Below are 24987 nucleotides of genomic sequence, written 5' to 3'. Positions count from 1 at the left end.
AAAATGAATAATAAATCATGAATAAAATGAATAGTAAATCATGAATAAAATGAATATACACATCCTGCATGATTTTTAATAACCTTTTTTGCTTTTCCTACAAGATCCCAGAATATTAGGATTGATGATTTGGTGCTGGAACGAGGACAAAGTATAACTTCAGTATAACTTTTTTACTCTTAACAGAGCTAAAACGAGCAAAACTAAGTTCTGATTAAAAAATATCCTACCCATCCTGAAGAGTAACAACGCAAAACCAAATTCTGTCCCACATTCCATTTTTTGGAAAGAGGAGCAAAATTGTTTTCATTTTTTTCATTTTTTTTTGTTGATAAACTAAAAGAGCGGAAGAAATAAAAGAATGAAAAGAACGAAAGTTTCTACCTCATCAACCTCATTCCATAGGCCACGCACTGCCTAATTTCCAATTGTTCAGATGATTGCAAAATTGCATGCTTGGGAAAAAAAAGTACAAGGAAGTCACGATTTGAATTCCAGATTATTCACAGCTGAAAAATTTTTTGCATAAGGAAAAAATCAGGAAAAAAACTCGACGAATTATTACACAATCAAATTCAGCTGAAAAAAAAATAAAAATAGAGAATAAAACTTGGTTTTCACATTGTAACTGGTTAGCAACGAGGGTGATTACATGATTGGCTGAGAAGAGAATGTGATTGTAAATTTTATTGCTGTAATTTAAACGAGACTATGATGACATTTCATAATTTTTCAGTATCCGCAATATTTACGAGCAAATTTCTATTTTTCAGCAAAATAATCTATCGTTTATCGAAAAAGATCCGCTGAAGAAAGCGATCCTAAAAAAAGGACTTGATATCATTAGAAAACGAATCGATGGCATGACAGAGGTAATTTATTTCTTTTCCACAGCCTTTATCCATTTATCATTCGTTTATTGTTTGTTGTTTATTTCATTTGTTTTTGCTGTTCCTTGAATCTTCAAAGAAATAAGATTCATTTTTCAGGAACCTTCTACATCGGTCTCCGAAGATGACCTTAACGCTGAACTTGAAGGCGAGTGGTGTACGGTAGGAGATGTGAGCGCGTTGAATAAAGAGGTGGAAAGAGCGGATAAAGCAGTGGAAACGGCAAGAAATGGTAATATGACCAGTGAAACAGTAGAGAAGGCGGAGACAAGGTGAGTACCGTATCTCGAGCATGATTGAGGTGAGGAACAAGAAAGAGGAAGTTCCGTTGTTCAGAAGAGCAGAAATGGTCGAAAGAAGACGTGCCACAACGGCAGCGTTGGAGAAGATGAAAGCAGCGGAGGAGGGGATGCAAAGGTGGGTAATGTCTATCTTCAGAAGCAGGTGACGCAGGTCGAAAGACCCTGTAGGGATTAGTTTTTATTATAGGGTTCTATTTCATACTATTATTTTTTATTATTACCACTATTCACTTTTTATTACTGTTTTAATTTTATTATATTAGATCTTTATTTCTTTATTAAGTTAGGTTTTTATTTATTTATTGTTCAATTCCCGGAGGTTTTATTATAGGATTTTATTTTACACAATTACTTTTTTTTATTATTACTACCATTCATTTTTTTACCATTGTTTTTAATTTTATTACATTGGGAATTTATTTCTTTATCATTCAATTTCCCTTGAAGATGACATTTTTATAAGAGGGGATTTCCAATCTTGTTGGCTTTTTCTCATTGGTGGGTTGGATTCAAGACGTTTTTGCAAAGAATGGAAGCAAAATACCGAAACATTCACCCTTAAAAAATCCAGAACTTGGAAACTACAGGACATCTATGGCATCAGTTTACCTTACGAGACAACTCTTCACACCATAGGAGTGATCGAATCCACACTACACGCTTTCTTCCCATCACTTCTATTGGCTGCTGGTCTAAAGAGTTGCGCCGTTGGGTGAAGTTGAACGTCTTTGTGCTCTAAGATTTCTGGTGACAACCCGAAACACTCGCATCAATATATCCAAGAATCAGAAGTCAAATGACACCTAACGTCTCAGTTACGTTACGAGACAACTCTTTACAACAAAAGTAGCAAATTCATTCACAATTTATTCACTTCATATGAAATACGCCTTAAAAACTTTCTTTCCGTCACTTCTACCGATTACTGCCGTAATGAGCTGTACCGTTGGATGAATTTGAACGTCCTTGCACTCTGAGGCTTTGATTTATTCCTACATTTGGCCAATCTTCGAGGTTTTCTCCCTTTTCTTTTTTTTTGAAAAAAACGTCTTGAACCCTTCCCAGCAGTGGGAAAGAAGCGACATCGAAAATTTTTTACGAACAAGGCACCTGGAAAAGGATTTTCCTGGCACAGGGCGACTTCCGATTTGAAATGTGAATCATGGATTTTATTTCAGCATAGCTGCATCCGTAGAAGCGACGAGTAGCAGTGATATATCGTTGGCAGGAACGATCACAGAACTACAACACGCCCGAGAACGTCTAACTTCCTATGAGAATTTGAAAAAAGAAGCGGAAAGAGCTGCTGAGAAGATGTTAGCCTTGGATGATAACGTGCCACAAATCGTAAGGAGATAAACAGTCTTATTTTTATTTTTATTTATTTTTATTATTATTTACTTATTTTTATTTTTTTTTTTGATTTTTTCGCATACATCAATGTTGCACCAAAAAAAAAGAAAAGAAAATGCACTTTGTTGGGGTCAGAACAGAAAAATAGGAACCATGTTTGGAAAGGAAATCAAAAAAAATCTGAATATTTCATACCAGCGTAGTTATAGATAATGGCATCCACTCGGACTCGTATACGAGAACTTGGTGATCGATGGCGAGAGCTGGAAAATACGATCGAGGATCATTTGAATTGTGCTAGAAAGGAACAAAAACGATCCGTAAAAAGTACGCGACTACATTATGGTAGGGCAGATACTACTTGGGAGCACAGACATACAATCTGTGCGGAATTAAATCCATTTTATTTCTATTAGGTTGATGCAGAAGCAATGGCGTTTTTTTTTTCTTTTAAAGTTTAAAGACATCACCTCACCAGTCTGAGGTGGTACGGATTTCAGGTGGAGTATTCGCATATGGGATCGTAGATTATGGGGAGAAGGCTGATTCCGTCCATTTCTTCCTAATTGCCATAAAAAACGGCCCGGAAGGTACGACTTCGAGCGCTCCGGGGCGCTATCTTCTACAACGTGTTCGATTGGAGCGCGCCAGCCTTGTGCTCGCCTCGTGTCTTTAGGGCCGTTTTTAACGGCAATTAGGAAGAAATGGACGGAATCACCCCCCTCTCCATAATCTACTATTCCGTATACGAATACTCCACCTCAAATCCGTACCACCTCAGATTCGTGGGGTGATGCCTTTAAACTCGTGCCACAGAAAAAAAGAGTTTAGCGTTGTCTAACATGTTATTTAAAAGAGCACTTTTTTCTCTACAAGTTGTTATTTTTAGTTTTTTTCTATGTTGCATTGATTTTTGGTAATTTTTGGATCAATACAATAGAACCTTTAATGAGGGAAGAAAATTTGTGACTTCTCTTTACTTTTCCTCTCTTTCTCTGCTTTTATACGTGCTGCCGTATTTCCTGGACTCGCTCCCTCTCCATTATTACAGCATTTATTGTTAAATTGTCCTCTGAGTGTCTTTGTTACTCACTATATGAGGTTCAAAAATGTCCACGATCCTCATGATCTCTCTCTCTCTCTCTCTCTCTCTCTCTCTCTCTCTCTCTTTCTCTCTCTCTCTCTCTGTTCTTGTTCTTTGGTGATCTCTTTTTTCCCATCGATCACTCGTTTTGTCAATATTTGAGGACTAATCTAGCACATCCGCTTTTCATCGGGAACCGTCGTCGTTTTTCCGCCGGACGGCTTCCGCAAAAAAAATTTTTGCTTAGCTCTTCATAAATCCTCGCGCATGCTTTCGAACATGTCGTTCTTTTCATCTTTTCTTCTTATATTTTATCTTTATTCTGCCTTAAAAAAAAGTTAAAAACAGTGTATTCCATTTGGAAATAGCATGCCTTCAAGGATCAATGTAGAATTTTAGGGTTTTTAAAATGAATTTCAGCATAATTATACGTAAAAGTATTACGTGAACACAAATGTGGATTTGGTAGACATACATTATGAAAATCACGTAGACTGTCACCTTTGGAAAGTTCTTAAGAACCTTATTTTTATGTATTCGTTAGACACCACGGTAGATTACCCTCCTCAAAGCCTCGGTAGAACCTTATCGTTCTATTTCCTCTAAAAATTTAGCAAATAAATCTTTTTTTCATGATAGATTTGAAGAAAAAACCTTTCCGTGAAATGATTCCATGTAGTTTCGCTGGGAAAAAGGTAACTTTTCAAAACAAAAATTACGTCAGAACCCCACAGAACTAAAACTTTTGTGTTTTATTGAGCATTTTCGTAATAGGTAATTCCTCTTTGCAGAATCAATCAATAGAGAAGAACGATTTCTGGAGGAACTTGAGAAACGATTGGCTGATAGTGAAAAAGCATCGGATGCGGAGGAATGCTGTGAACATCTGGATGTGAGTGTTTGTCTCATTTACTCATTTACCTCAACGTTAACAATATCGAGCTGATCTGAGCGCTTTTCGTCCTATTCCAGAACCTAGAAAGCCTTCTGGAACGAGTAAATACGTCGCTAGAAGTGGACGAAGCCGCGCTATCGATGGACGAATCGTTCGTACGCGACTCGTTCGCCCGGCTGAACGAATCACGACGGCGTCTGGCGGACGCGACTCGCGAACGAATTGCCGTCTTGTCGCGTGCGGTAGCCGATTGTGAACGATTCGAGAAACAAATGGCTGATATTCAACAATGGAGTTTACATGTGTCCACTTTGTTGGATTTAAGGAAAAGCGGTGACATCTCAGCGTTGGACGTTCCTGATGAGTATAAGGTTGGTTGTTAACTGGATTTTCTTTGCGTTTACGTCATTTTACGGTTTTTTTCCTCGCTTTCCTCCATCCTACCGGCTACCTTTTTCCTGCTTTCAACTTCCATTTTCCACTTTCTTTTCCAGTCCGCATATGAGTCGGGAACTTTGGTGCAAGTGAGTTCAAATAGCTCGATTTGCATGCATTTCTGCATGTGTTGAGTGTCTTTTGCATGTGTGTGTGCTCTTATTTTCTTCAAACGCTAACAATCTCATCTAGAATCACTCGAAATCGTCGTTGACAATGACAACGTGTATTATTTAGAAAAAAAGGCCATTATGAACGAATTTTCCATAATGTGACTCTCTGTTATCCATTTAAACTCTTATATGTAACAAATTTATCATCATATCATACCGAAAACACTTGTTTTCACTGAGGAACTTCAATTGAAATGTAGGTTATTCATAATATTAAGAATTTGAAGTAACTTACATTAACAGTAGCGGAATAAAGTTTGAATAAAAACAAGCCGACGTATATCCTAAATAAAAATAAATAAATAAAAATATAATAAAAAAATAATAAAATGTAGAAAGAAGAGGATAGAGTATTTTTGCGGTGATCCAAGGAATGGTTTGAGGTTTACGAACGCGTAACTGACGCATACAATGACTTGCGGATGTCACCCGATGTATCATCCTTATCCTTATCCTCCCAGACAAGTCTGGCACCAATTTATCGGCACCGGAAGGATGAATTCTTCGTTGGCTCCTGGGCGGTTTCGAACCTTTGATCGATCGCCGGATCACAGTAGAATCTCTTGCCAACTATGCTACATATTTAAGTTAGAAGGAAATTTGATTACACATTTCTAAACATACTGTTTGCAATTTTGTGTTGTGTTTTTCTTCATCCTATCTACGATACAACAATGGAATCTCTTAGTTTTTGTGTATTGTGAATGTATACGCATGATGTGGACGACTAAATAATTACATCGATAGCGGTTCGTTCAGGAATTGGCTCGTGAGTTCGCATCGTGGACATCGGCTCTGGATGAAACCGCCGTATGGCTTGAGGAAGGTGACAGAAAACGAAATCAACGATTCCATGATCAGTTTACGCATGCGAAGGTCCGTAAATCGCATTACGTGGATTCCTAACCGTTCGAGAACTTTTACCGGATATTCTTCAGAACATATTCATGGATCTTAGCCAAAAATTTGCCGATTTCAAACATCCAAAAGCGTTCGAGGAGAAGATCGAGAGGGTCGCGCACAGATTGGGAGACTTAGAGAATACGCTGGATGACATGACAGGTGTGGTGTTTCTTTTACGCTGGTTCTTTACGTCTGAATGAGAAAGGAACGCGATTTCATCTCACCTTTTTCAGGAATAGAAGCGATATTCTGTTCTGAAGCTTTGGCTGAAGCGAAATCGTTGGTGAAAAAGCTGATCGCAATCGAAGAGGATATACAAAGCTTGGAAAAAGGGAAGGAACAACTAATTCAGGTACACGCGGTTCTTTAATATTCAACACCATTTTTAATATTTATTCCCCGTTTTCTCTTTTTAATAAACGTTTTCAAATATGCATTTGCACTTTGTTTGATCTCCTATTCATTTCGGTCATTTCTTAATTTTTTTTTTGTTTGTATTCCTTGTTCTGCAACTGCTGGGAGCAGTTATGTAAATTCGACGTCTCTAGAAACTATAGTAGGTGCCAAATATGTTCAACCGGGTGAACGCAATGCATTTGCTGCGCGTCGCAGCCTTTCGCCCGCTAGTATACGTTTCCTCTCCTTAATTTTTTGTGCTGATCAAGAATGAGCAGCTGATATCCAGATGAACCGATTCGACGTACATAAATGCTGTTTGCACGTAAAAAAGGTCCTCATCTGGTATAGGTACCAGAATACGAATGGATTAATTAAAAGCATCACCCTCACGAATCTGGTGGATTATGCCTACAGGGGGTCGTAAATTATGGGGAGGAGGATGATTCCGTCCATTTCTTCCTAATAGCCTAAAAAACGGCCCGGAAGATGCGGCGAGGCTGGCGCGCTCCAATCGAACTCGTTGTAGAAAATAGCGCCCCAGAACGCCTAAAGCTACATCTTTCGGGCCGTTTTTTACGACGATTGGGGAGAAATGTGTGGGATCCTACCCGTTTCTGCAATCTACGATCCCGTATAGTCTTTCACCATCGGAAATCCATATCACGTCAAATTTGGGGAGTGATGCCTTTAAGAATTCGAGTACTTTATAAATTAGAAGACGGAATTTTAGTCACTTTCAAGGACCAATCAGAAATTTATGAGGTTTATTTCCCTCAAAGGGTACAACCATTGTTTGTACATCGTTGTACACGTAGTACTCTGTAAAATTGTCCTGAAAACTATAATTGTAACTTTTTCGAATGTCGTCAAATATCTAATAATATTGTGTATTAATATTGGATATTATTATTTATGGTTATTATTTTATTACTACTTATGATTACAATATTATCTAATTCTGTAATAATAATATGTAGTATTTCAAGTGATTTACAGTTGACCTGACGTAATATTTCTTCTTCGTGCACTGCTTTCAATGCAAAACACACTTTGTTTTCAAGCAACCCGCGTTTCCCATTCATTTAATATTCAAAGAAAATAGGATTTCCAAAAAAAAAGCGTATCCTCTCACTGTTTCTTCTTTTCAAACCCTTTTAAAGTCTTCTGCTTTCACAGAGCGCTATGGATTGCATATTTCTCTGTCAACAAATGAAGATAAACGCTATTTTTTGGAGTGACTAAAGAGCAGAAACCACTTCCTCCTGAAAATCCGCGCTTATTCTCTTTTTTCCGGCCCTCTTCACTCTTCCTCTAATAAATTCTAAACAGCAAGTCACACAACTCACAACTCAACGAATATTTTGCAATAAAAATCCTAAAATTAGAACTCTAGAATCCTAAAATGAAAATTACATTCATTTAGTACGTCTATAATCTTTCTAGTAATTTTTAAGTGGTTTTTTTTCTTGTAATCTTTGTATGTGGCTAACTTCTTTAGTTTTCTTTTAAGTCGTCTTTTTTAAGTCTTTTTTCCTGTTAGAAATGCGCATAGCAATTTTTTGTGTATGTTTTTCTATTCTTTTCCAATATTTCCACACTTCTTTTGCCTAAATATGTCAAGATGACAAGTTAGCTTCACTTCGGATCGGTTCTTTCAAACCTTTGGACATGAGGTTGGCCCATGAGTTTCTTTCCTACTTTTCTAGTATTTTCCTTTTTTTATCCATCAACAAAAACATTCTAATTATTAATACAGTCAGTAGAATAGTCATTAGGCTTTGCCCATCGAGCTAATAGATTGCTGATTACTGGATGCAGGTTTTTGTGAATTAAAATGTTGGTAAGAAACTTGTGGGACAACGTATGAGACCTCTATGGGAGATTTTCTGTTTCAAAACTCATCATTCACAATTCCGAGCAGTGGACGATTAGCGCTCCACCTGCTCCACCGAGTAGATAATTTAATAATAGACATATTTTTCAGGAAGGAATCTTTGACAAGGAATCAGCAGCTCCATTCGCCGAAAAAATTCGACTAAGCAAGAAGAAAACGAAGGAGTTAGGCGTGGTAAGAGAATCTTGCAAAATTTGCCCCTTTTCAAAGGGAATTATTGTAAAAACAGCAAAAATTCTTTTTTTCAGAGAGCCGAAGATGCTGTGGAACGTCTTGAAGACTGTGTTGAGATGTATAATAAGCTGTTGAAAGAATCTGAACAGGTGGAAGAATTCCTTGATCAACTGGAAAATCGTTTGGAAAAATATGCATCGGAGGACAAGGTGATTGCAGTTTCGAGATTAATTTTCACAACAAATCCTTAGTGCAGAGGTAAAATTCAAGACAAAATTAGGGAAAAATTTTGATGCCGGCTTTTTTTTTAGCACTGGTTTAAGGTAATTTTGAGGAAGTGCAGCTGAAACTCGATAATATTTTGCAAATTCTGGAGTTAGAGGCTAGAAGAAGAAAAATCCATTAGGTGTAGTAGAGGCATCAATTTATCCAATGATGCAACTCTTTACATTTGTGCGATTGGTGTAATGGAAGTACCTGAAGTGGTACTGGTGTTTGTTTGTTTGTTCCATTAGCAGAATTTGAGACTCTAGTGCTCATGAGTCCATTGATTCCCGGTTTTGTAAGAGATATCTCGCGCTTCCGTGGACTACTACTTCCAGAACATGACATATCGGTGGGAAAATGCGCACCGAAAATTTTCCTTTGAGCTGTCTTTATATCCATCTCTATTGGATTGTGGAGTCAGAGACTAGAAGCAGGAGAATTGCTTATTCGCACTATAGGGATCAGTTTATCCAACGATGCAACTCTTTACGTTCGTGTGATTGATGAAATGAAAGAACGTGAAGTGGATTTCATCATTAGCGCGGGCGTTAGGAATTGCTTCGTTTGCAGAGCTTAGGCCTCTGGTGCTCGTGAATCCTCTCATTCCTTGTTTTGTAAAAGACACTGGTTGTAGCCTTTTGTCTTTTCACTATTCATTCACTGTATTTGTTTTGTATTTGTCCTTTCTACATCCTTTTTGGCATCCCACTGAGCGTTAAAAGTAAGTAAATAAATGAACGAATGAATCAATAAATAGATAAATTGAAAAATTCGACTTTCAATAAACTTCAGCGTAGTAAGATGTCGTATCGATTTTTAATGAGCTGTATACGAGGTTTTTTTTTAATAATCTCGTATACAGCTTATTATAAATCAATAAATAAATGAAGTAAATAATGCGTAGTAGTACGTAGCAAATAAATAAATAAACAAATATTCGAGAACTACTTCTATACCTATCACTAGGAAGACGTACATCGAGAATTTCCCTCAGCGCTGCTTTTACGTACATCGAGAATTTCCCTCAGCGCTGCCTTTATATTCATGGACAAGAATTATGTCGTATAAGCCTTTCTTACGTTCTGTATATTGTACAATTTTTTAAATTGTTGTATTTTTTTATTACTATTGCTGTGCGATTGTAGTCAAACGACGAAGAGGTGGTGAACGAGCTGGTTAGCGAATGGAACCGTCACGAGGCCTCGTTACGGAATCTCGAGGAGCTCGAACGTCTACTTCGTGAAAATGCCGTGAAAGTCAGCGAAGGAGTCTGTCTGGACAAAAGGCGTAGAGCCGACGCTCTAAAAATGCGTTTGGACGGTTGGAGCAGAACTGTGCAGGTAGGCGTCGAAAATTCTCAAGGATTTATTGTTACGGAAAAACTTCCAAATGGAGTTATTCTACTTCACGGACAACATGAAACTAAGTTGTTAACTATTTATGTTTATACTGTAGACTCTTTCTTTGATTTTTCTTGGAATTTTTAAGATTTTTAGATGTCGGTCATCCTTTTGCCATAAGTTTTGTAGACTTCAAAAGACACGGGAAATTCAAGCTCCTTAAAATATTCCATAACTTTTAGCAGAATGCTGTTGCAAGTGCAATTTTACAATGTAAAACTCAATAAAATCTCCTCAAATCCTCTTCTAGCTATTTTTTTTTTAAATTTTGGACACTGGCTATCTTCATTTTACTTATGTGAAAAGCAAAGTGTTTCCATTAAATTTCTAGCTCTACTCAAAATTCAATGTCTTATTGGAAAAAAATAAATGAAAAATATAAATGTCAATAGGGGAATAGTTTCAAAATTCACTGTTTTACGTTGGGAATTTGGAAATTCTATCGTTGGGACCCAGTTCCCAATGAATATATCAAATCTGCTTATCGAATTACGGAAGAAAAATTAGATCAAGTTAACTGCAGAATTCATTTTTTTTTTTGCTGTGGAAATATCCTGAAATGATTAGAAAATACCTGTTTAAGTTTTTTTTTCTCCCAAAATTTCTTTCAACTTACAGGAAATGAACAACGATGAAGATACGCTACTAATGCAGGTGGACGAGCTGCACACATATCTGGTTAATGAATTGGACAAAGCAAAGGATAAAAAACCGGAAGAGGTCGGTTTTTTGAGTTTGACGGAAGCGGAAGTTCACCTCACCTCAATGTTGATGGTTTCAGATCGCCAGCACCCTACGATTCTTACGAGGCGATCGTGATCGTTTATCATCACGTGCACGAAAATTGGCGGCGATGAATCCACGAATCGCGAATGCGAATTTATGCGGTGATGTTGCGGAGCGTTGGACTCAGCTGGAATCGCAACTTCATGCTCCTGAATCGACTATCTCGACTCTGGGAGTTCACATGAAGCCTGACCTACCGTTTCACCAACAGGTAAGAGTTTTGGTCTTTAGTGCAGTTTGTTTTTTTTTTTGCAGTGAGACAGGAGAAAAATTGATATTGTGTTTTTTGTGGCTCCAACGAGGTTTTGATAGGACCTTCTGGTTTTTGGTCTGACGTTTCGACAACCTCGTCCTTATCAAAGGCTTGGAAATGATGGTTCGAGGATTTTGATACTACGTATATTCCATCAAACTCCTCCTCTCTCCTTTCCAAGCCTCGATATCGTTCGAAGTACACCTGCAGCAAGAACTCCAAGCAGGAAAACAAATTGACCAGTCTCAAAGGTTCTAGCGAGGGTGGTGGACCACCGCCGTCTTACAGATTGTTACTCAAAGCGAATGAGATCCATTCACTATTTAGTATCCTTAAAGACATCACCCCACGAATCTGAGGTGGTACGGATTTCAGGTGGAGTATTCGTATACGAAATCGTAGATTATGGAGAGGGAAGGGTGATTCTGTCCATTTCTTCGTAGATGCCGTAAAAAACGGCCCGGAAGATGCGGCTTCCAGCGTTCCGGCGCGCTATTTTCTACAGTGAGTTCGACTGGAGCGCGCCAGCTTTGTGCACGCCCATTATCTTCGGGGCCGTTTTTTTTACGGCAATTAGGAAGAAATTGACGAAATCACCCACCTCTCCATAATCTACGATCCTGTATACGAATACTCCACCTGAAATCCGTACCACCTCGGGAGTTCGTGGGGTGATGCCTTTAAATATTGGTGTTTGGATAGTATTAAGGAACTGTACGCGCGACAATCCCATACCTTACAGAGTATTACGAACGCCATAAGGTCATTAATAATTGATAAGCACCCATTTTCCTTATTCATGGATGGATTCTTGACGGAAATCCAGAATGTTTCTTACATCTTGCTGTCAGATCTCTTTCTCGTGGAATAATATCGTACACTTTATTTCGAACTCATTTCCATCATTTTTCTCATTTTAGTGAATTATAATAATAATTGCTACCATATTATATTACTATAATTATATAATTACTACTTAAAAATTACTATATTTATATAATTACTATTTAAAAATTACCTTTCCAGATTGATCTCCTTAAGAAAAGTTTCGATCAGGCGAAACAGAGCTTAGATTTCGATGCGTCGCCTGTTTCGACCGTGAATCAATGGGAAGAGCGGGTTAAGGTTAGTGAAGATGAGAAAAAGATGTCACCTTCTCATTCCCATACAAAATTGTTTCGGATTACAGGCTGTAGACCAATTCCTTACTGAGACACGTTCGGTTTTGGATGAAATGATTGAAAAAGGACGAAATCTTGCGAATAGCGGAAGAATGGAGCTTGACATCCATGAAGCTATCGAGAAACTCGATGATATTGTCGAAGTCGCTGATCAGGTGAGATTTGCCATGAGATTAACGTTGATTGCCGTTATCGAAAACAACACAATTCTTAGATTAAAAATATCAAATTTTTTAATTACATTAAAAATTCACCCAATTTTTCGATCTTTTCTTTATCTCTTAACATTTAACCCAATTAATAGATTTTTTCTTCCTGAACAGATTTGAGTGGACGGAAATTGTAATTCCTGGGAACTCCCGTTGAGCAGCAATCGCGCTATCACCATTTTTGTAAAATGCCTTCACAGCTAAGGCTAAGAACCGATCCACTGGTCCATGATTGCTAAATGGCAAGTAGTTTTATACTGTAGGATGCCATTCCCACCTGTCCACCAACTCCTGAAGGCTGCCACTACTACATTTAAAATTTCTCGTTTCCCTGGATCAATCCATAGTAACAGTAACTCGAAGAATGAAACCATTATCTATGATTCTGGAAGAAATGTTACTAAGATGATCGATCCCGATGCTCTCTACTTCACACAATGCGTTGTCTCATTTGAATGCGATGCGAAGGAGTTCTTGGGACATTGGCACTGATCGGAATCATCGTGCATCATCCCCGTCGATGACTCACTGCGCTTGATTCATTCGCCGTCGTCGTTCGAACGTACACCATCTTAAGGAACAAGCCGTTCGTTTAGCGTAGCGTTCTAGATGATTTTTTTGATTGAACTGGCACAGTTCCTGTTGGATTTCCTCCGGTTTCCTCAGGAATCCCTCCTTTGGTAGATATATATTTTAATAGATACGTTTTCTCTTATTTCTTTATTTCCTCTCTTCCTCTTATTCTATATAGTTCCTTATTTTTTGTTATATTTCTCTCTTATATATTATAGGCGCTTAGATAAATAAATAGACAAATATATATGTACGAATTTTCTATTTGCTTTCTCTTATACAAATCTATTAATTCTTCTTTACCTTTCTCTTATTTATCAATTTCATGTCATTACTCTGTCCTCTATTCGTCTTCCTATTACTTTTCCGCCTTATTCAGTTGGACATGGAAGTAGAATCGCAGAAGACGGGTCTCGAACCACTTCTCGCCCAATCCGAAGCGTTGGAGAGAGATCTGGAAGCGGCCGAGACTGTCGTCGACACGCTGATGGCGAGAAAACTTAGCGATCCAGCGATAGCAAGCGTAAGTGGCAGAAGTGTTACCAAAGCACTCTCGAACTCCTGTAGCTCCTTAGTGTTTAGGCGACTCGTAAGGATCTTGCGGATCGTGATGCACAATTCGCTGCGTTATCGCAGCGTGCGGCTGCAATTCATGCTGCATTGCCGGGAAAGTCAAGCGCCAGTCGCGACACTACACTCTCAACACTTGGCGATAAATTGTCGCAATTGGAGTCAACGCTTATCGCATCGCATGTGACGCCGTCGCGTTCGATCGCAACCGCCACACCAATTCGAACATCACCTGATCGGACAAGTATGAGCAGTATGGGACCGTTAGGTGAGTGATTTTACTAGGATTTTGTGTGGAAGTTTTTCCTTTTTCTTTTTATTTTCCTCCGTTTCCACTCCAGACAAAACGAGAACAATGTTAAGTGCAGTCGCATTCTTCATTGATCAGGAAACATTTTCACATTCGCGAGTCGCGATGTTATGAATCTTGCGATCGGCTACCGAATACTTTTCGTTGCTCAAGGGAGATAACTCCGCCTACGCTTTCTCTACTTAACTGTTCCAATTGCATCTTCATTTTATTTATTTTGTTCCTTTTTATTTGTTTTTACTTTCGTTTTTGAAGAACCTACTTTTAGGAGTAGTTGTTTTTCAAAGAATCTCATTTATTCATCTCATTCGTGCACTTTTTGCTAGACTTTTTGAACAAAAGTACTGCCTAACCGCTGTAGTCATTCGAAAAATTCAAATATTTGTAAGGTGCCGAAAAAAAATTGACATAAGTAACAAAATCAAAGGTAAATATTAGACGCAAATCGCAAAAAAACCTATAGTCGACCCCAAATGTGTTCAACCAGTAGAACGCGCCGTTTGAATGGCAAGAGGAGCGTGTACTGCTCCTGCTCATCCGGTTGGACATTCGCTCGGTCACAAATTTTTTCTTCAGATGTTCTAAAATTGGCGAGCAACCTTCTTCAATGCTGTGGCGAGATGAAAATCTTTGTATCCTGAAAATTATAAGGGGAGGAAATAAGAAGGAAAAAACTTTTATTAGCGCAACAAGGCGCAGTTCAAACAAGCTGAATGTTCGAAATAAAGTCAGCGACATTTTACACATACAGATAAAAGAAAGGTAAACATCTCTTCTACTATTACAAACATCTTATTTATTAGTGGTTGAATTTATTTGAGTTTGAGGATTAAAAAAATATCCATACCGATGTAGTATTTACGGTAGTTTTAGTTCACTCCATATTTTTCACTCGTTTTCAATGATAGGATTTTGTTTGCTGTTTGCTTTGTTTTTTTATTACTACTTTCACTTATTTAATTTCATTATTTTATTTTTTTAGAAACTTTTTTTGACTTTTTAATATTTTATTTTGTTCTTTTGTTTCGCGCTTTCATTCCGTTTCGCACACTCTGCTCAAACACATTGAAATTTTAGAATAAGATTTTTATTGGTTACCTCCTAACATAAGTGCCAGGACAAACAAATGAGTAATACCTGTGTTATCTTTCGCATTGTCTAGTGCTTAAATATTTGCGTAAAGAGATAGAGCGCCGGAAAAGTAGACATGAACTGGGAAGGGACCTCATCTTTCATGCATTCTCGTTACGAGTTCTTCACATCACCGTACTCCCTGCATTTCGTCCTCATTTTTAGACGTAATACATATCTACGATTTTACAGCTATGGAAGTTGGTAACATAACGGACGCGTACACTACCGAAGAAGAAGGCATGAAAGAGGAGAATTCAGAAGCAGGTGGTGGTGGAAAAGCCGAAAAGAAAGTTCGTCGGGCTCGTTCATCAAGAGAAGAGTCGATGGAGAAGCAAGAAAAACTTCAGGAAAAAGAAATTCTTCCGAAAGACACGTCACCAATTAACCAGGATGAAGAAGAGCCTGTGGTTACGTTTACAGTTGGAGCATCTTTTTCAACAAAAGATTCCAATTCTCCACCACAAGCAAAAGTTCGTAAAATCATAACACCGAATGATTCACGAGAGGCGAAGGAAACCGTGAGAAAGTCGGAATCACATGAACGAGCTGAGGATAACGTCACAGAGGACGGAACTGTTGAAGCCACCGTATCCGTTGCGTTCACTCAACCGACTACGGTACAAATGTCTGTCGAAGATGAACCAAGCGGCGATGAGGACCTACCTGAAGTTGAAGCTGGCTCCCCATCGTCACCGGATGAAATGGAACAGGTGAGCGGCGGAAAGTAACCGTTCCTATCAATACATAATTTTCTTTTTATTATTTTTAGAACCGTTTAGAAAGCCAAAAAAAATTGATTTTGAAAAAAAATTAGTTGTTTGAAAATGACACGAAATTTTATAGGTGTATGCAAATCTTGATGATATTGAGGAAACCATAGCATCGGATGAACAATATCCTATGGAAAGGGTTGACGATGTTGAGGAACGTTACTCGGTTCGTGGTTTCTTTTTTAAATTTGAAGATTTCTAAGGATTTGAAAAATATTTTGACTCTTTAAATCCTACTGAGGCACTTTTACAACATTTTTACCTGTGTCTCCTTTATTTTATCTTTTATTTTTTTTTTGCTTTTCTTTTATTTTTCTCTTATTTTCTATTTTAATAGTATTTTTTCTAGCTATTGGATATCACAAACACTTTGTGAACAATTTTTTCAAGTTCACCAATAGAAATAATATCATTACAAATAAGATAAAGTAATTCCTAATATATTTCCATCTTTGGTAATATAGTAAAGGCTACCGTACAGGTATCAGTCCTGAATGATCTAAAAAAAATTGAGAGGAAAAACGAAAAAGCATGGTTTTGCTTGGCATTTTTATTAATTTTTGAGTCACTAGTTGATTTTCTATTTTTCGATCCTAAATAATGGGTGTTTGCGCCGGAAAGTGATCGGAAAAATAAGCTTATGGTAACTTCAGTTTTGAAAAATTAAAAATCATCTTCATTCTACAAATCCGGAGCGAATGGCAGGAGACTTTTATTAATTATGTGGATTAATTAAACGGTGGACTGAGAACAAGAATTTGTCAAAAATTATTTTGTTCCAACTTGATGATAAAAACACCAAGTTCCGAGATCCTGAAATAAAAAAAATCATAATAAGAGTTATTAGAATCGTAATGAAATGATAAATAAGCAAATAATAAACATAGTTGATTAACAATGGTAATAAAATTATGATAATAGAATCTTTCGTTCCAGAAAATGGCACTAGTACTGGAAGATGCGCTGAAAAAAGTCGAGCAGCACCAAATGACTATGGACGTGCTGCATGTCTCGCATACACAGGACCGAGTCCAAGCGCTTATGAAGGATTTAACGGATAGACGGGAAAAAGCGGTTGAAGAACGGAAAGAATGGCAGGCGCTGCAACATGTTCGTCGTTTTCGTAGAATTTGCTGCTTTGATCCACCATTTGTTGTCGTGTGATCGATGCGTTCCAGGTACTTTTCGAGGCTGAGAAAAGCGTGGCGATCGGCGATAACGCGATGGATCGGTTTAGTGGTCGACAAACGAGCCCTCCACTACAAGAACTGGAAGAGAGACAGAGTGCAGTTGAGGAGGTGACTGCTTGGCATTGTTAAAAGCAGCGTATCACGTAATTAACGCGGTACAGTTCGGAAACTCTAGGGATACCGTAGAGTTTGGGTTATAGATTACGAAAACGAGAATGACCCCGCTCAATTCCTCCTAGTCGTTCTAAAAAACGGCGTGGGAACAGTTCTATCTCCTACGAGGCACATTAGGACGCGCACCTTTGTGCACGCTTGGGTCCCCTCAGCAGCCTTATCATTGATTCTGAGTAGATTGATGTGGAAACCTCATCAACTTTCGACTGCTCGCTCGTGGACGAGGTGCGGACACAAGTGTCCCGCGTTGCAACTGATTTCGTAGGAAAGAACGTCGTCTTCCACGTCATTTTTTTGACGACCTTTGAGGAAAAATGAGCAGAGCTTCACTCCTTTCCGTAGTCTACAACCCTACTTCTACGTTTTCCTTGAGATTTTCGTACTAAGTCTATTTCGTGATACGCGCTGCCTTTAAGCAACTTTCATTTATTCCTACATGTCACGTGATTGATCAAATTTAGCTTCTTCCACGTACCGAATCATTGGTTTGCGACGCCGTACGACGTCTAAGCGTGATTCTGCCACGATTACGTGAGAACGGCGATCGAGCGCAAGCGATTCGTAATCGCGTACGTGATGTGGAGACACGATTTCGCGATCTGGTGCGGGCGGCTCGAGAGTCTCGCGTTCGTCTGGATGCACGAGCAGTGGACCAAGGACAATTGAAACAAGGCCTCGAAAATTTGCAGTTTTGGTCAGTTCCTTCCCATAAATATCTTGCCTTCCCTACAATCTCTTTGGGACCATACATCTATTTTTGCTCGTTCTTATTCGAAAGTACAGTAGTTACGGCTGTAAATAGCTCAAAAAATGGAGAAGTACAGGTATATAAGGAAAAAAAGGTTAAGACGATGCTTTATTGGCATCGATCCGGAATTTTTAGTATCCTTAGATGGATAGTTCCAGCTCCGGATGATCTACTCGTTTTTCCAAAAGAAAAATTATTGTTATTGAGGAATTTTTGTGCACTAGCGCTCAAAAACACGTGCAACTTAATGTTTATAAACTTAGTATCTATTTGTTTATTTATTTAACACTTAGCACCTAATTTCACTTGATCTATGCAAATCCCTCCACACAATTTGTATTAAATATTATAGGCATTATATTAACGATTATAAATTAATTAATAATGTAAGTATATTGAATAATTGAGGGATAGTAATGAATAAATGTTTGGTATCCTCCGAGACTTCTCAACAGGATGAGAAGACTGACCAAAATAGAAATTGAGGAATGTGAAATAAAGGAGAACAAAAAAAAAACAAAAAAAAAAGAGCACAGGCCCTTACGGTTAAAACCAATCAAATTGATGACCCATTGACCCATTTCTCACCTGATAATGTCGCTGTCACAACGCTGAGGCTCGCCTTCTGAGGACATATTGAGTGTTTAAGGTGTGACGAGACTGCAACAGAGCTAGAAGTGGATTGTAATCCGTACGATGTGAAAGCTATCGAGGAAGCGTTGAAGATGGCCGCATCCAAGAATTCACAAATTGCTGAAAAGTACGTTTCCATTACGCCCACAAATCTACTAGCTTACTTTTTGAAAACTTACGATCTATTTCATTGTCTTAGAATTTATTTTTATGTTTTCTTTTGGTTAAATCTTACAAAAACTTTTATTTTTTCCCAGGAAATCGGCTCTGATTGCGCTCGAAGCGGCAAAGGAGCGATTAATTGCACAAGCCAGCGTCGATCCCGCTTTGAAACACGAAATTCGACGAGGTGTCAGCGATGTGGCGAAGCGAATCGCTGATGTAAAACCTATCCGAGTACTAATATCCATATGATAGTTCTCATTAAAACCAGAACTCGTTCAGATTCGTAGCGATATCGCCGATCGTCTACAGATACTTAACAAACAAAAACGTGACTGCGATTTATTCTGGCGACTCGTGGACGACGTCGCTCATCGCGGTGCTGACCTTCATCGACGATGTGAAGCAATTAACGAGGCCGTAATCTTCGTTCCATCACCGGATCACGTAATATCATGTCGTAGCGATGCAAAAATCCTCAAATCCGACATCGCAAAGATCAAGGAACGTGTGCAGAAGGCCAACGCTGATCATCCGAAACTCGGCGGAAAAAACGAAAAAGCACGTGCTTAGCTCCGTCTGTTCTCTTTTTTTAGTTCGTGCTGTCAGCGAAGCTAATTGGACATATTTCAGAAGTTGATCACTGTGATTACCACGTGCAATGCGGCAATCGCAGATGCATTGGCGCTGCCCGAGCCGCCACCATCAACTGATGAGTCACTTTTGGATTCTTCTCATTCCCAGAACACTATTGTGGATGCTACTGCTGGAGAGGCAAAGCTGCGAACGTCCACCAGCTCCGCTGCGGTTAGTATTATGATATTATTATTATTATTATTATTATTATTATTATTATTATTATTATTATTATTATTATTATCATTATTATTGAAGAGCCTCTTATACTCTATCAAACGGTAGCTAACACATCCCTTTTTGTCGGCTCTTTGCTGAGTGATGATCTCTGGAAATAATCACTGCCAGATTGTCCGAGAACTTTCGACTCAACCTAATATCTTGTGTGGAAATAATTTTTTTTCGAAGTTTTTTTTTTTGAAATGCGATTCCTGCTTAGAGGCCATTAAATTATTGTTCCATAAACGTTGCTGGGGGAATGATTCAGCTTATTTTCCACACAATGAATTTCTCATCACTGCTCTCTTCTTCATCTTCGTGGTACGACATATTTATTTTCTCGGCTTGACTCAAAAATTCTGAAAAATTTTCTCCTGGAATCTAGTTCAAATCTTTTTTTTTGCTACAGAATATTTCATTTTGACTCAACACTTTCAATTTTACTGCATTTGTTTTTTCATTTCTCTTGCTATCGCCTGGGGGCATCATCCAACTGTTCTTCTTTTTAAAAAAAATTTCATTTCGACTTAGGTCATCAATTTTACTGCGTTCATTTGTTTTAATAGTTTTTTTTAGAGTCTGTCGATTAACTGCTAAATAACGTTTCACAGATATGCTCCAAATGATTCAAATCGTTTTCCCGAAAGGAAAAATCCATTATTCCAGAGGAAATTTTGTACGATAGCGCACAAAAAAAAATCGTGCAACACTTAGCTTCACATGATCAATTCAAATCTGCCATCACCATCTGTATTAAATATTCTAGATATTATATTAACTATTAATATTTTAGATATTATAATTAATTATTAAATGCTACAAGTATATCAAATTATTCTAGTGCACCTTATTAATAGACATTATTTTTACTATTATTGTTACTGTTATTCTTATTATTATTACTATTACTATTATTATTATTGATATTACTATTATTTGCTATGTTAAGTATTATGATCATTGATATTATATTACCTGTTTCCTTTACCTACATATTTATTATTACTAGTACAACTTAAGCGGTATTCGTACTTTTATTTTAATTTATTTTATTTTTTAATCCTCGTGCTTCCTGACTGCCTACAAACTACAATAGTTTGTGGACAAAGTTGAAATCGTTACTTTTTCATGTTCCAATTTTTTGAAATGCCTTTACCACGACATATAGCATTTTGCCAACATTTTTTGTTTCCATATGGATTTTTCTAGTTAGCAAGAAAAAAAAATCCACGAATCGTCCCACAATCCTATACGTTATTCACTAGCGTTCACATGAGCATTACTGGTTGATTGAGGATTTTTTTTTCGATCCTGTTTCTGCTGCTTAAATTTTTTTTCTTTCGGCAAAGCTTTACTCAGCGCCGGTCTTTCATGCTTTCCGTCTATAAAAAGAAAATGATAATGTGCTGAGAATAGTACTGTATCCGAATTGAATACATATTTTGAATTTATAATTTATGTAAACGTCTCCGTTTTAGCTCTAGCACTTTTGTAACGCACTTATGTATACGTTATTGGGAACAGAAGACTTTTTAAATCTTAGTTTTATTACTTTTTTCAAAGCTTTTACTTTACTACTATTACTACTACTTTTACATACTATTTTCTTTACTACTCTTTCTACTTTTTAATTATTCCTTTACTTAAGGTAATGCTTGACAACCTATAAAAAAACTTGTTATTGGGATTTAGATTTTGGAGATTGTTGCAGTTGTGGATTATTGGCTCAAAACAAGTTTTTTAGTTGAAAGATCGATTCAAGTCAGTGATGTGCATGATAGTGTGAAATCCTAAAAATGGGTGTTTTTTTTCAAAATGTTTTTTCTGCGCTTTTTTGCGGCCACCATCCAAATCTATCCATTCAACCATGAAATTTAATGTCCTCAAAACTCAAAATTGTTAGAGGAAAAAAAGAGAAAAAAATCTCGGCTATACCCGTTGTAATCGCTGGAATTTTGTTGTATACTAGGATGATATATACTAACGTTTTATATAAAGTAATAAAAATAAATAATAGTAAGTATATAATACTAGTAATAGTATGTAATAAGAAATAATTAAAAAAACCTTTATACATATGATAGTATCGTAGTGATGGTAATAAAAATAATGCCATTCACATGAAGCATTTCTTAAGCAGTTAGTAATTAAGTTAATTACTATGAATTAATTTTAATTTTAATCAGACTAACTTCTGTAATTATTAGTAAATTTTCATCATATGTACTAGATAAGTAACATTTCAACCATTCACACATTCATTGTGCTCCCTCCATATTGGAAACGAGAGCAAAAGGGAGCTAAAGCTAGTGTTTAGTTTTTTTTAAAATTAATTTTATATTATATATTGTATCATATCTTTTATTTTCTATTTTTCCTTCCTTTCTTTTTCTTTTCTCTTCTTTCTTCCTCTTTTTCCCTTCCTTTCCTCTTTTTTTCATAAGATATTTGCACGAAAGTGAAAGTAATTGATTTTTTTCCTACGATACTGTAAAATTATTGGTCTCCTCCTCATATTTTCGTTTATTTACGACATCAGAGCGTTTAGAAAGATTAACGAGGTCCTTGTTTTTAGTGGATGTCCATATGCTTCCAATTTTTCAACATTCACTATTTTTTACAGCTTCTAACCGAACGTTTTTGACATTTCAGGAAATGTTAGATGAAGATGGTGATCTCACCGATGAAGGTACCGTTGAACCTGAATATCAGGGACGTCTTGAATCGATGTCTAATGGTTCCACGAAAACCGACGATAAGCATGATCCGTATGTTTGGCGTGTAGATACAAAGGAGTGGGCGGCATCCGATTAAGTGTCCTACGTTCCAGAAGAATCCCACGTTTGAATCCACGCGATTCGGCGAACTGGCAATCGTTGACACAACTACGACATTGGCTGAATGAACTTGAACGTGACGCTAGTCTTACGGTGGATTTAGCGGATACGGTAGCGATTAAGGAAATGGCTAATACGGTACAGGTAAGCGCTCCATGGTCTCTTTTGAATTGAAGAACATTAAAAACTTAAAATTTTCCTAAATTCTCCGCTTGTATGGGTATCACTTAGGATGTTCTCTTCTCTTAGGGTATCATGGATCATATCCGAATGAAAGTAATGGACGTTGTTGGTGTACAGGATGCTAGTGGTGCCGAAGTAGTAAAGCACAAAGCTAGAGAGCTGGTAAGGAGTCCGTGTATTTACTTATTTATTTATTACGCTCATTTTGCCAAAACATATGTGGCAGGTACAAAACAAATAAAAACAACAAATACAGTAAATGCATAGTGAAAAAGCAGGAAAGTATAGTACAGAACGGGCAGGAATCAGTTTCATGCACGGCCTCCAGCCTAAATGATTCAGCACTCAAACACACCCGTGCACAAATTATTCGTTTCGTGGATTTTATGGAACTCTCTTCTGGTTTTGAATTTCCCTGTCAAGTACCCGTTTTTCAAGTTTCACACCAGCGCTATTTGATGAGAAGGAAAAATTATGAATGATCAATGATGATCAACGATCAATATAAATGCAAATCTCGATTGAAGTGTTTTTTGATCGCAAAACGTTCAAATCGCCGGTGATATCAAATAATATCAGCTAAAAAAACGTTTACAAATATTCAGGATTCACACTTCTCGAATGCGGTGTTGATTTTTTTCTCTACACATAAAATTCTAATGATATATCGCTAGTGAATTTGAATTTTTAATTTTGTTGTTCTCTTTTTCTGAAAAACAAAAAAAAGGAATACAAAACGAAAAAAACTCTACCGTCTCGGTTAAAAAAATTCCAAACACCTTAACGAACTTTTCAAATGTATGAAAATAACGTCTTTATGAAACTAAAAGCTATACATGCCGATTCTAAGAGAGCTGCGCCGCTTCTCGGTCACGATCCACGTCTGTTAACGCGCGCAAAGCTACGCCAAGTATGAACCTCCCGTTGCTAACGACTCTAACTATGTGGGCGCCAACTTTTTACCGCGCGCGCGAACTCCTTGCGCTGTTTTTGCAAATTCGTGCAGAAAATTGAAGTTACGTATGACTTCTCACGCTACGCTGCCGGCGAAAAACTATGGAGGCGATCTTAGACGAGAGAGTATAAATCCGCTTTTTATTACAGATTGAGGACATGGATCGAGTAGCACGACAATGTGAGAAACGTCGCGTCACATTGTTACAAATGGCCGAACAAAGTCGTACGTGGAATTTAGCACGCGACGCAGTCGAACTCTGGATGCAGGATGCGGACTCCGTGATAGGTGCGTGCGTCACGCGTTATCAATCATGTCAATTCGTTTTTCTCCGGTGATTGACATTTAGGACTAATCAATAGTGATCAGAGGTGTCCTACACAAAGTAAAGGATTGATTTTCTTCAATTGTTTTGTTTATAATAGGTTTATAAGAGTATTGGATCTGAAAGAGGCTTAAATCATTTTCTGTAAAAAGAGGGTCATAATATGGGTAGGAGTGACAACCATTTGCTTTCGGAAACTTGATGGGACCTATTTTTGGCAAGTCCTTATCAGCCACTCTACTTGCACTCATTCACTTTCTCCTGAAATGTCTTCTTTCAAATCTTCCATGGTTTATTGTTATGAAGCATTTCTTACAAAATCCAGTGAGTTTTCTTCAAATTTTGAAGTTGCAGAGAGCTCAGTAGTGGTGAAATGTTCAGAAAAATGAAAGGAATGGTAAAAAATTGGGTATACTCTTCACATTCTCTCATTAAAGGATTGAAGATAAAATGTTTCGTGAGTTTAGCGTAATGGTAAAATCCCACAACTACGTCGACACGGTCGATGGTTCAAAACCGTCCTAGTTCAACCGAGCGTTTGATCGTTTCCAAGATCGATATTGTCACTGTATCGGCGCGTTCAGAGACCTCAGAATGAGGTTGATCCATCTTTTTTTGGGACTAACCAACCAGTTCAACTCCAAATCAGAGTCTTTTGCGTTTTCTGGATAAATCTTTGGTCTATATGCGGATTTTATCGAGCCTGAAAACAATTAAATGTTTGGTTGAACTGAGACGGTTTCGAACCATCGGTCATGTGGACGTAGTTGTGGGCTTTTACCATTACGCTAAACCGACCCCACCTCATTCCACATCAACACTATTATTTCCAGGAAATATTCTTGAAATCGTGTGGTACATTTGCAAATTTCATTCGAAGTCTTATCTATCCCATAAAATTGTAAACAATTGCAATCTTTGTCAGGAAAACACACATATATTCGCTAAGGTCAACCTTGAAATAAATCGG

At 37.6% G+C, this 24987-nt stretch overlaps 1 protein-coding gene across 3 annotated transcripts in view; it reads left to right on the top strand.

The window, feature by feature from the left end:
- RB195_007138 (uncharacterized protein) overlaps positions 1 to 24987 on the top strand; it is a gene marked incomplete at both ends in the record, with an annotated part of 85755 nt that overhangs the window by 40571 nt on the left and 20197 nt on the right. For 2 of the 3 annotated variants that reach the window (XM_064180611.1, XM_064180612.1), the window contains 33 exons: positions 774 to 872; positions 990 to 1162; positions 1227 to 1307; positions 2371 to 2539; positions 2755 to 2872; positions 4421 to 4521; positions 4602 to 4895; positions 5019 to 5048; positions 5892 to 6008; positions 6071 to 6194; positions 6269 to 6387; positions 8419 to 8502; positions 8577 to 8711; positions 9915 to 10109; positions 10788 to 10889; positions 10951 to 11166; positions 12235 to 12333; positions 12398 to 12544; positions 13551 to 13694; positions 13754 to 14009; positions 15375 to 15895; positions 16029 to 16121; positions 16892 to 17065; positions 17134 to 17253; positions 17781 to 18013; positions 18717 to 18827; positions 18958 to 19081; positions 19145 to 19423; positions 19496 to 19669; positions 22370 to 22485; positions 22548 to 22698; positions 22804 to 22899; positions 23842 to 23980. In XM_064180611.1, the coding sequence (XP_064037471.1) occupies positions 774 to 872; positions 990 to 1162; positions 1227 to 1307; positions 2371 to 2539; positions 2755 to 2872; positions 4421 to 4521; positions 4602 to 4895; positions 5019 to 5048; positions 5892 to 6008; positions 6071 to 6194; positions 6269 to 6387; positions 8419 to 8502; positions 8577 to 8711; positions 9915 to 10109; positions 10788 to 10889; positions 10951 to 11166; positions 12235 to 12333; positions 12398 to 12544; positions 13551 to 13694; positions 13754 to 14009; positions 15375 to 15895; positions 16029 to 16121; positions 16892 to 17065; positions 17134 to 17253; positions 17781 to 18013; positions 18717 to 18827; positions 18958 to 19081; positions 19145 to 19423; positions 19496 to 19669; positions 22370 to 22485; positions 22548 to 22698; positions 22804 to 22899; positions 23842 to 23980 (5134 nt within the window). The remainder of the gene's footprint in view (positions 1 to 773; positions 873 to 989; positions 1163 to 1226; positions 1308 to 2370; positions 2540 to 2754; positions 2873 to 4420; positions 4522 to 4601; positions 4896 to 5018; positions 5049 to 5891; positions 6009 to 6070; positions 6195 to 6268; positions 6388 to 8418; positions 8503 to 8576; positions 8712 to 9914; positions 10110 to 10787; positions 10890 to 10950; positions 11167 to 12234; positions 12334 to 12397; positions 12545 to 13550; positions 13695 to 13753; positions 14010 to 15374; positions 15896 to 16028; positions 16122 to 16891; positions 17066 to 17133; positions 17254 to 17780; positions 18014 to 18716; positions 18828 to 18957; positions 19082 to 19144; positions 19424 to 19495; positions 19670 to 22369; positions 22486 to 22547; positions 22699 to 22803; positions 22900 to 23841; positions 23981 to 24987) is intronic. The other variant, XM_064180613.1, reaches the window with a different exon arrangement.

Source organism: Necator americanus, chromosome I (assembly GCF_031761385.1).
Source record: "Necator americanus strain Aroian chromosome I, whole genome shotgun sequence".
Lineage (NCBI taxonomy): Eukaryota > Metazoa > Nematoda > Chromadorea > Rhabditida > Ancylostomatidae > Necator > Necator americanus.
Note: the sequence above shows the minus strand (reverse complement) of the source record. Positions and strands in the feature narration are given on the sequence as shown.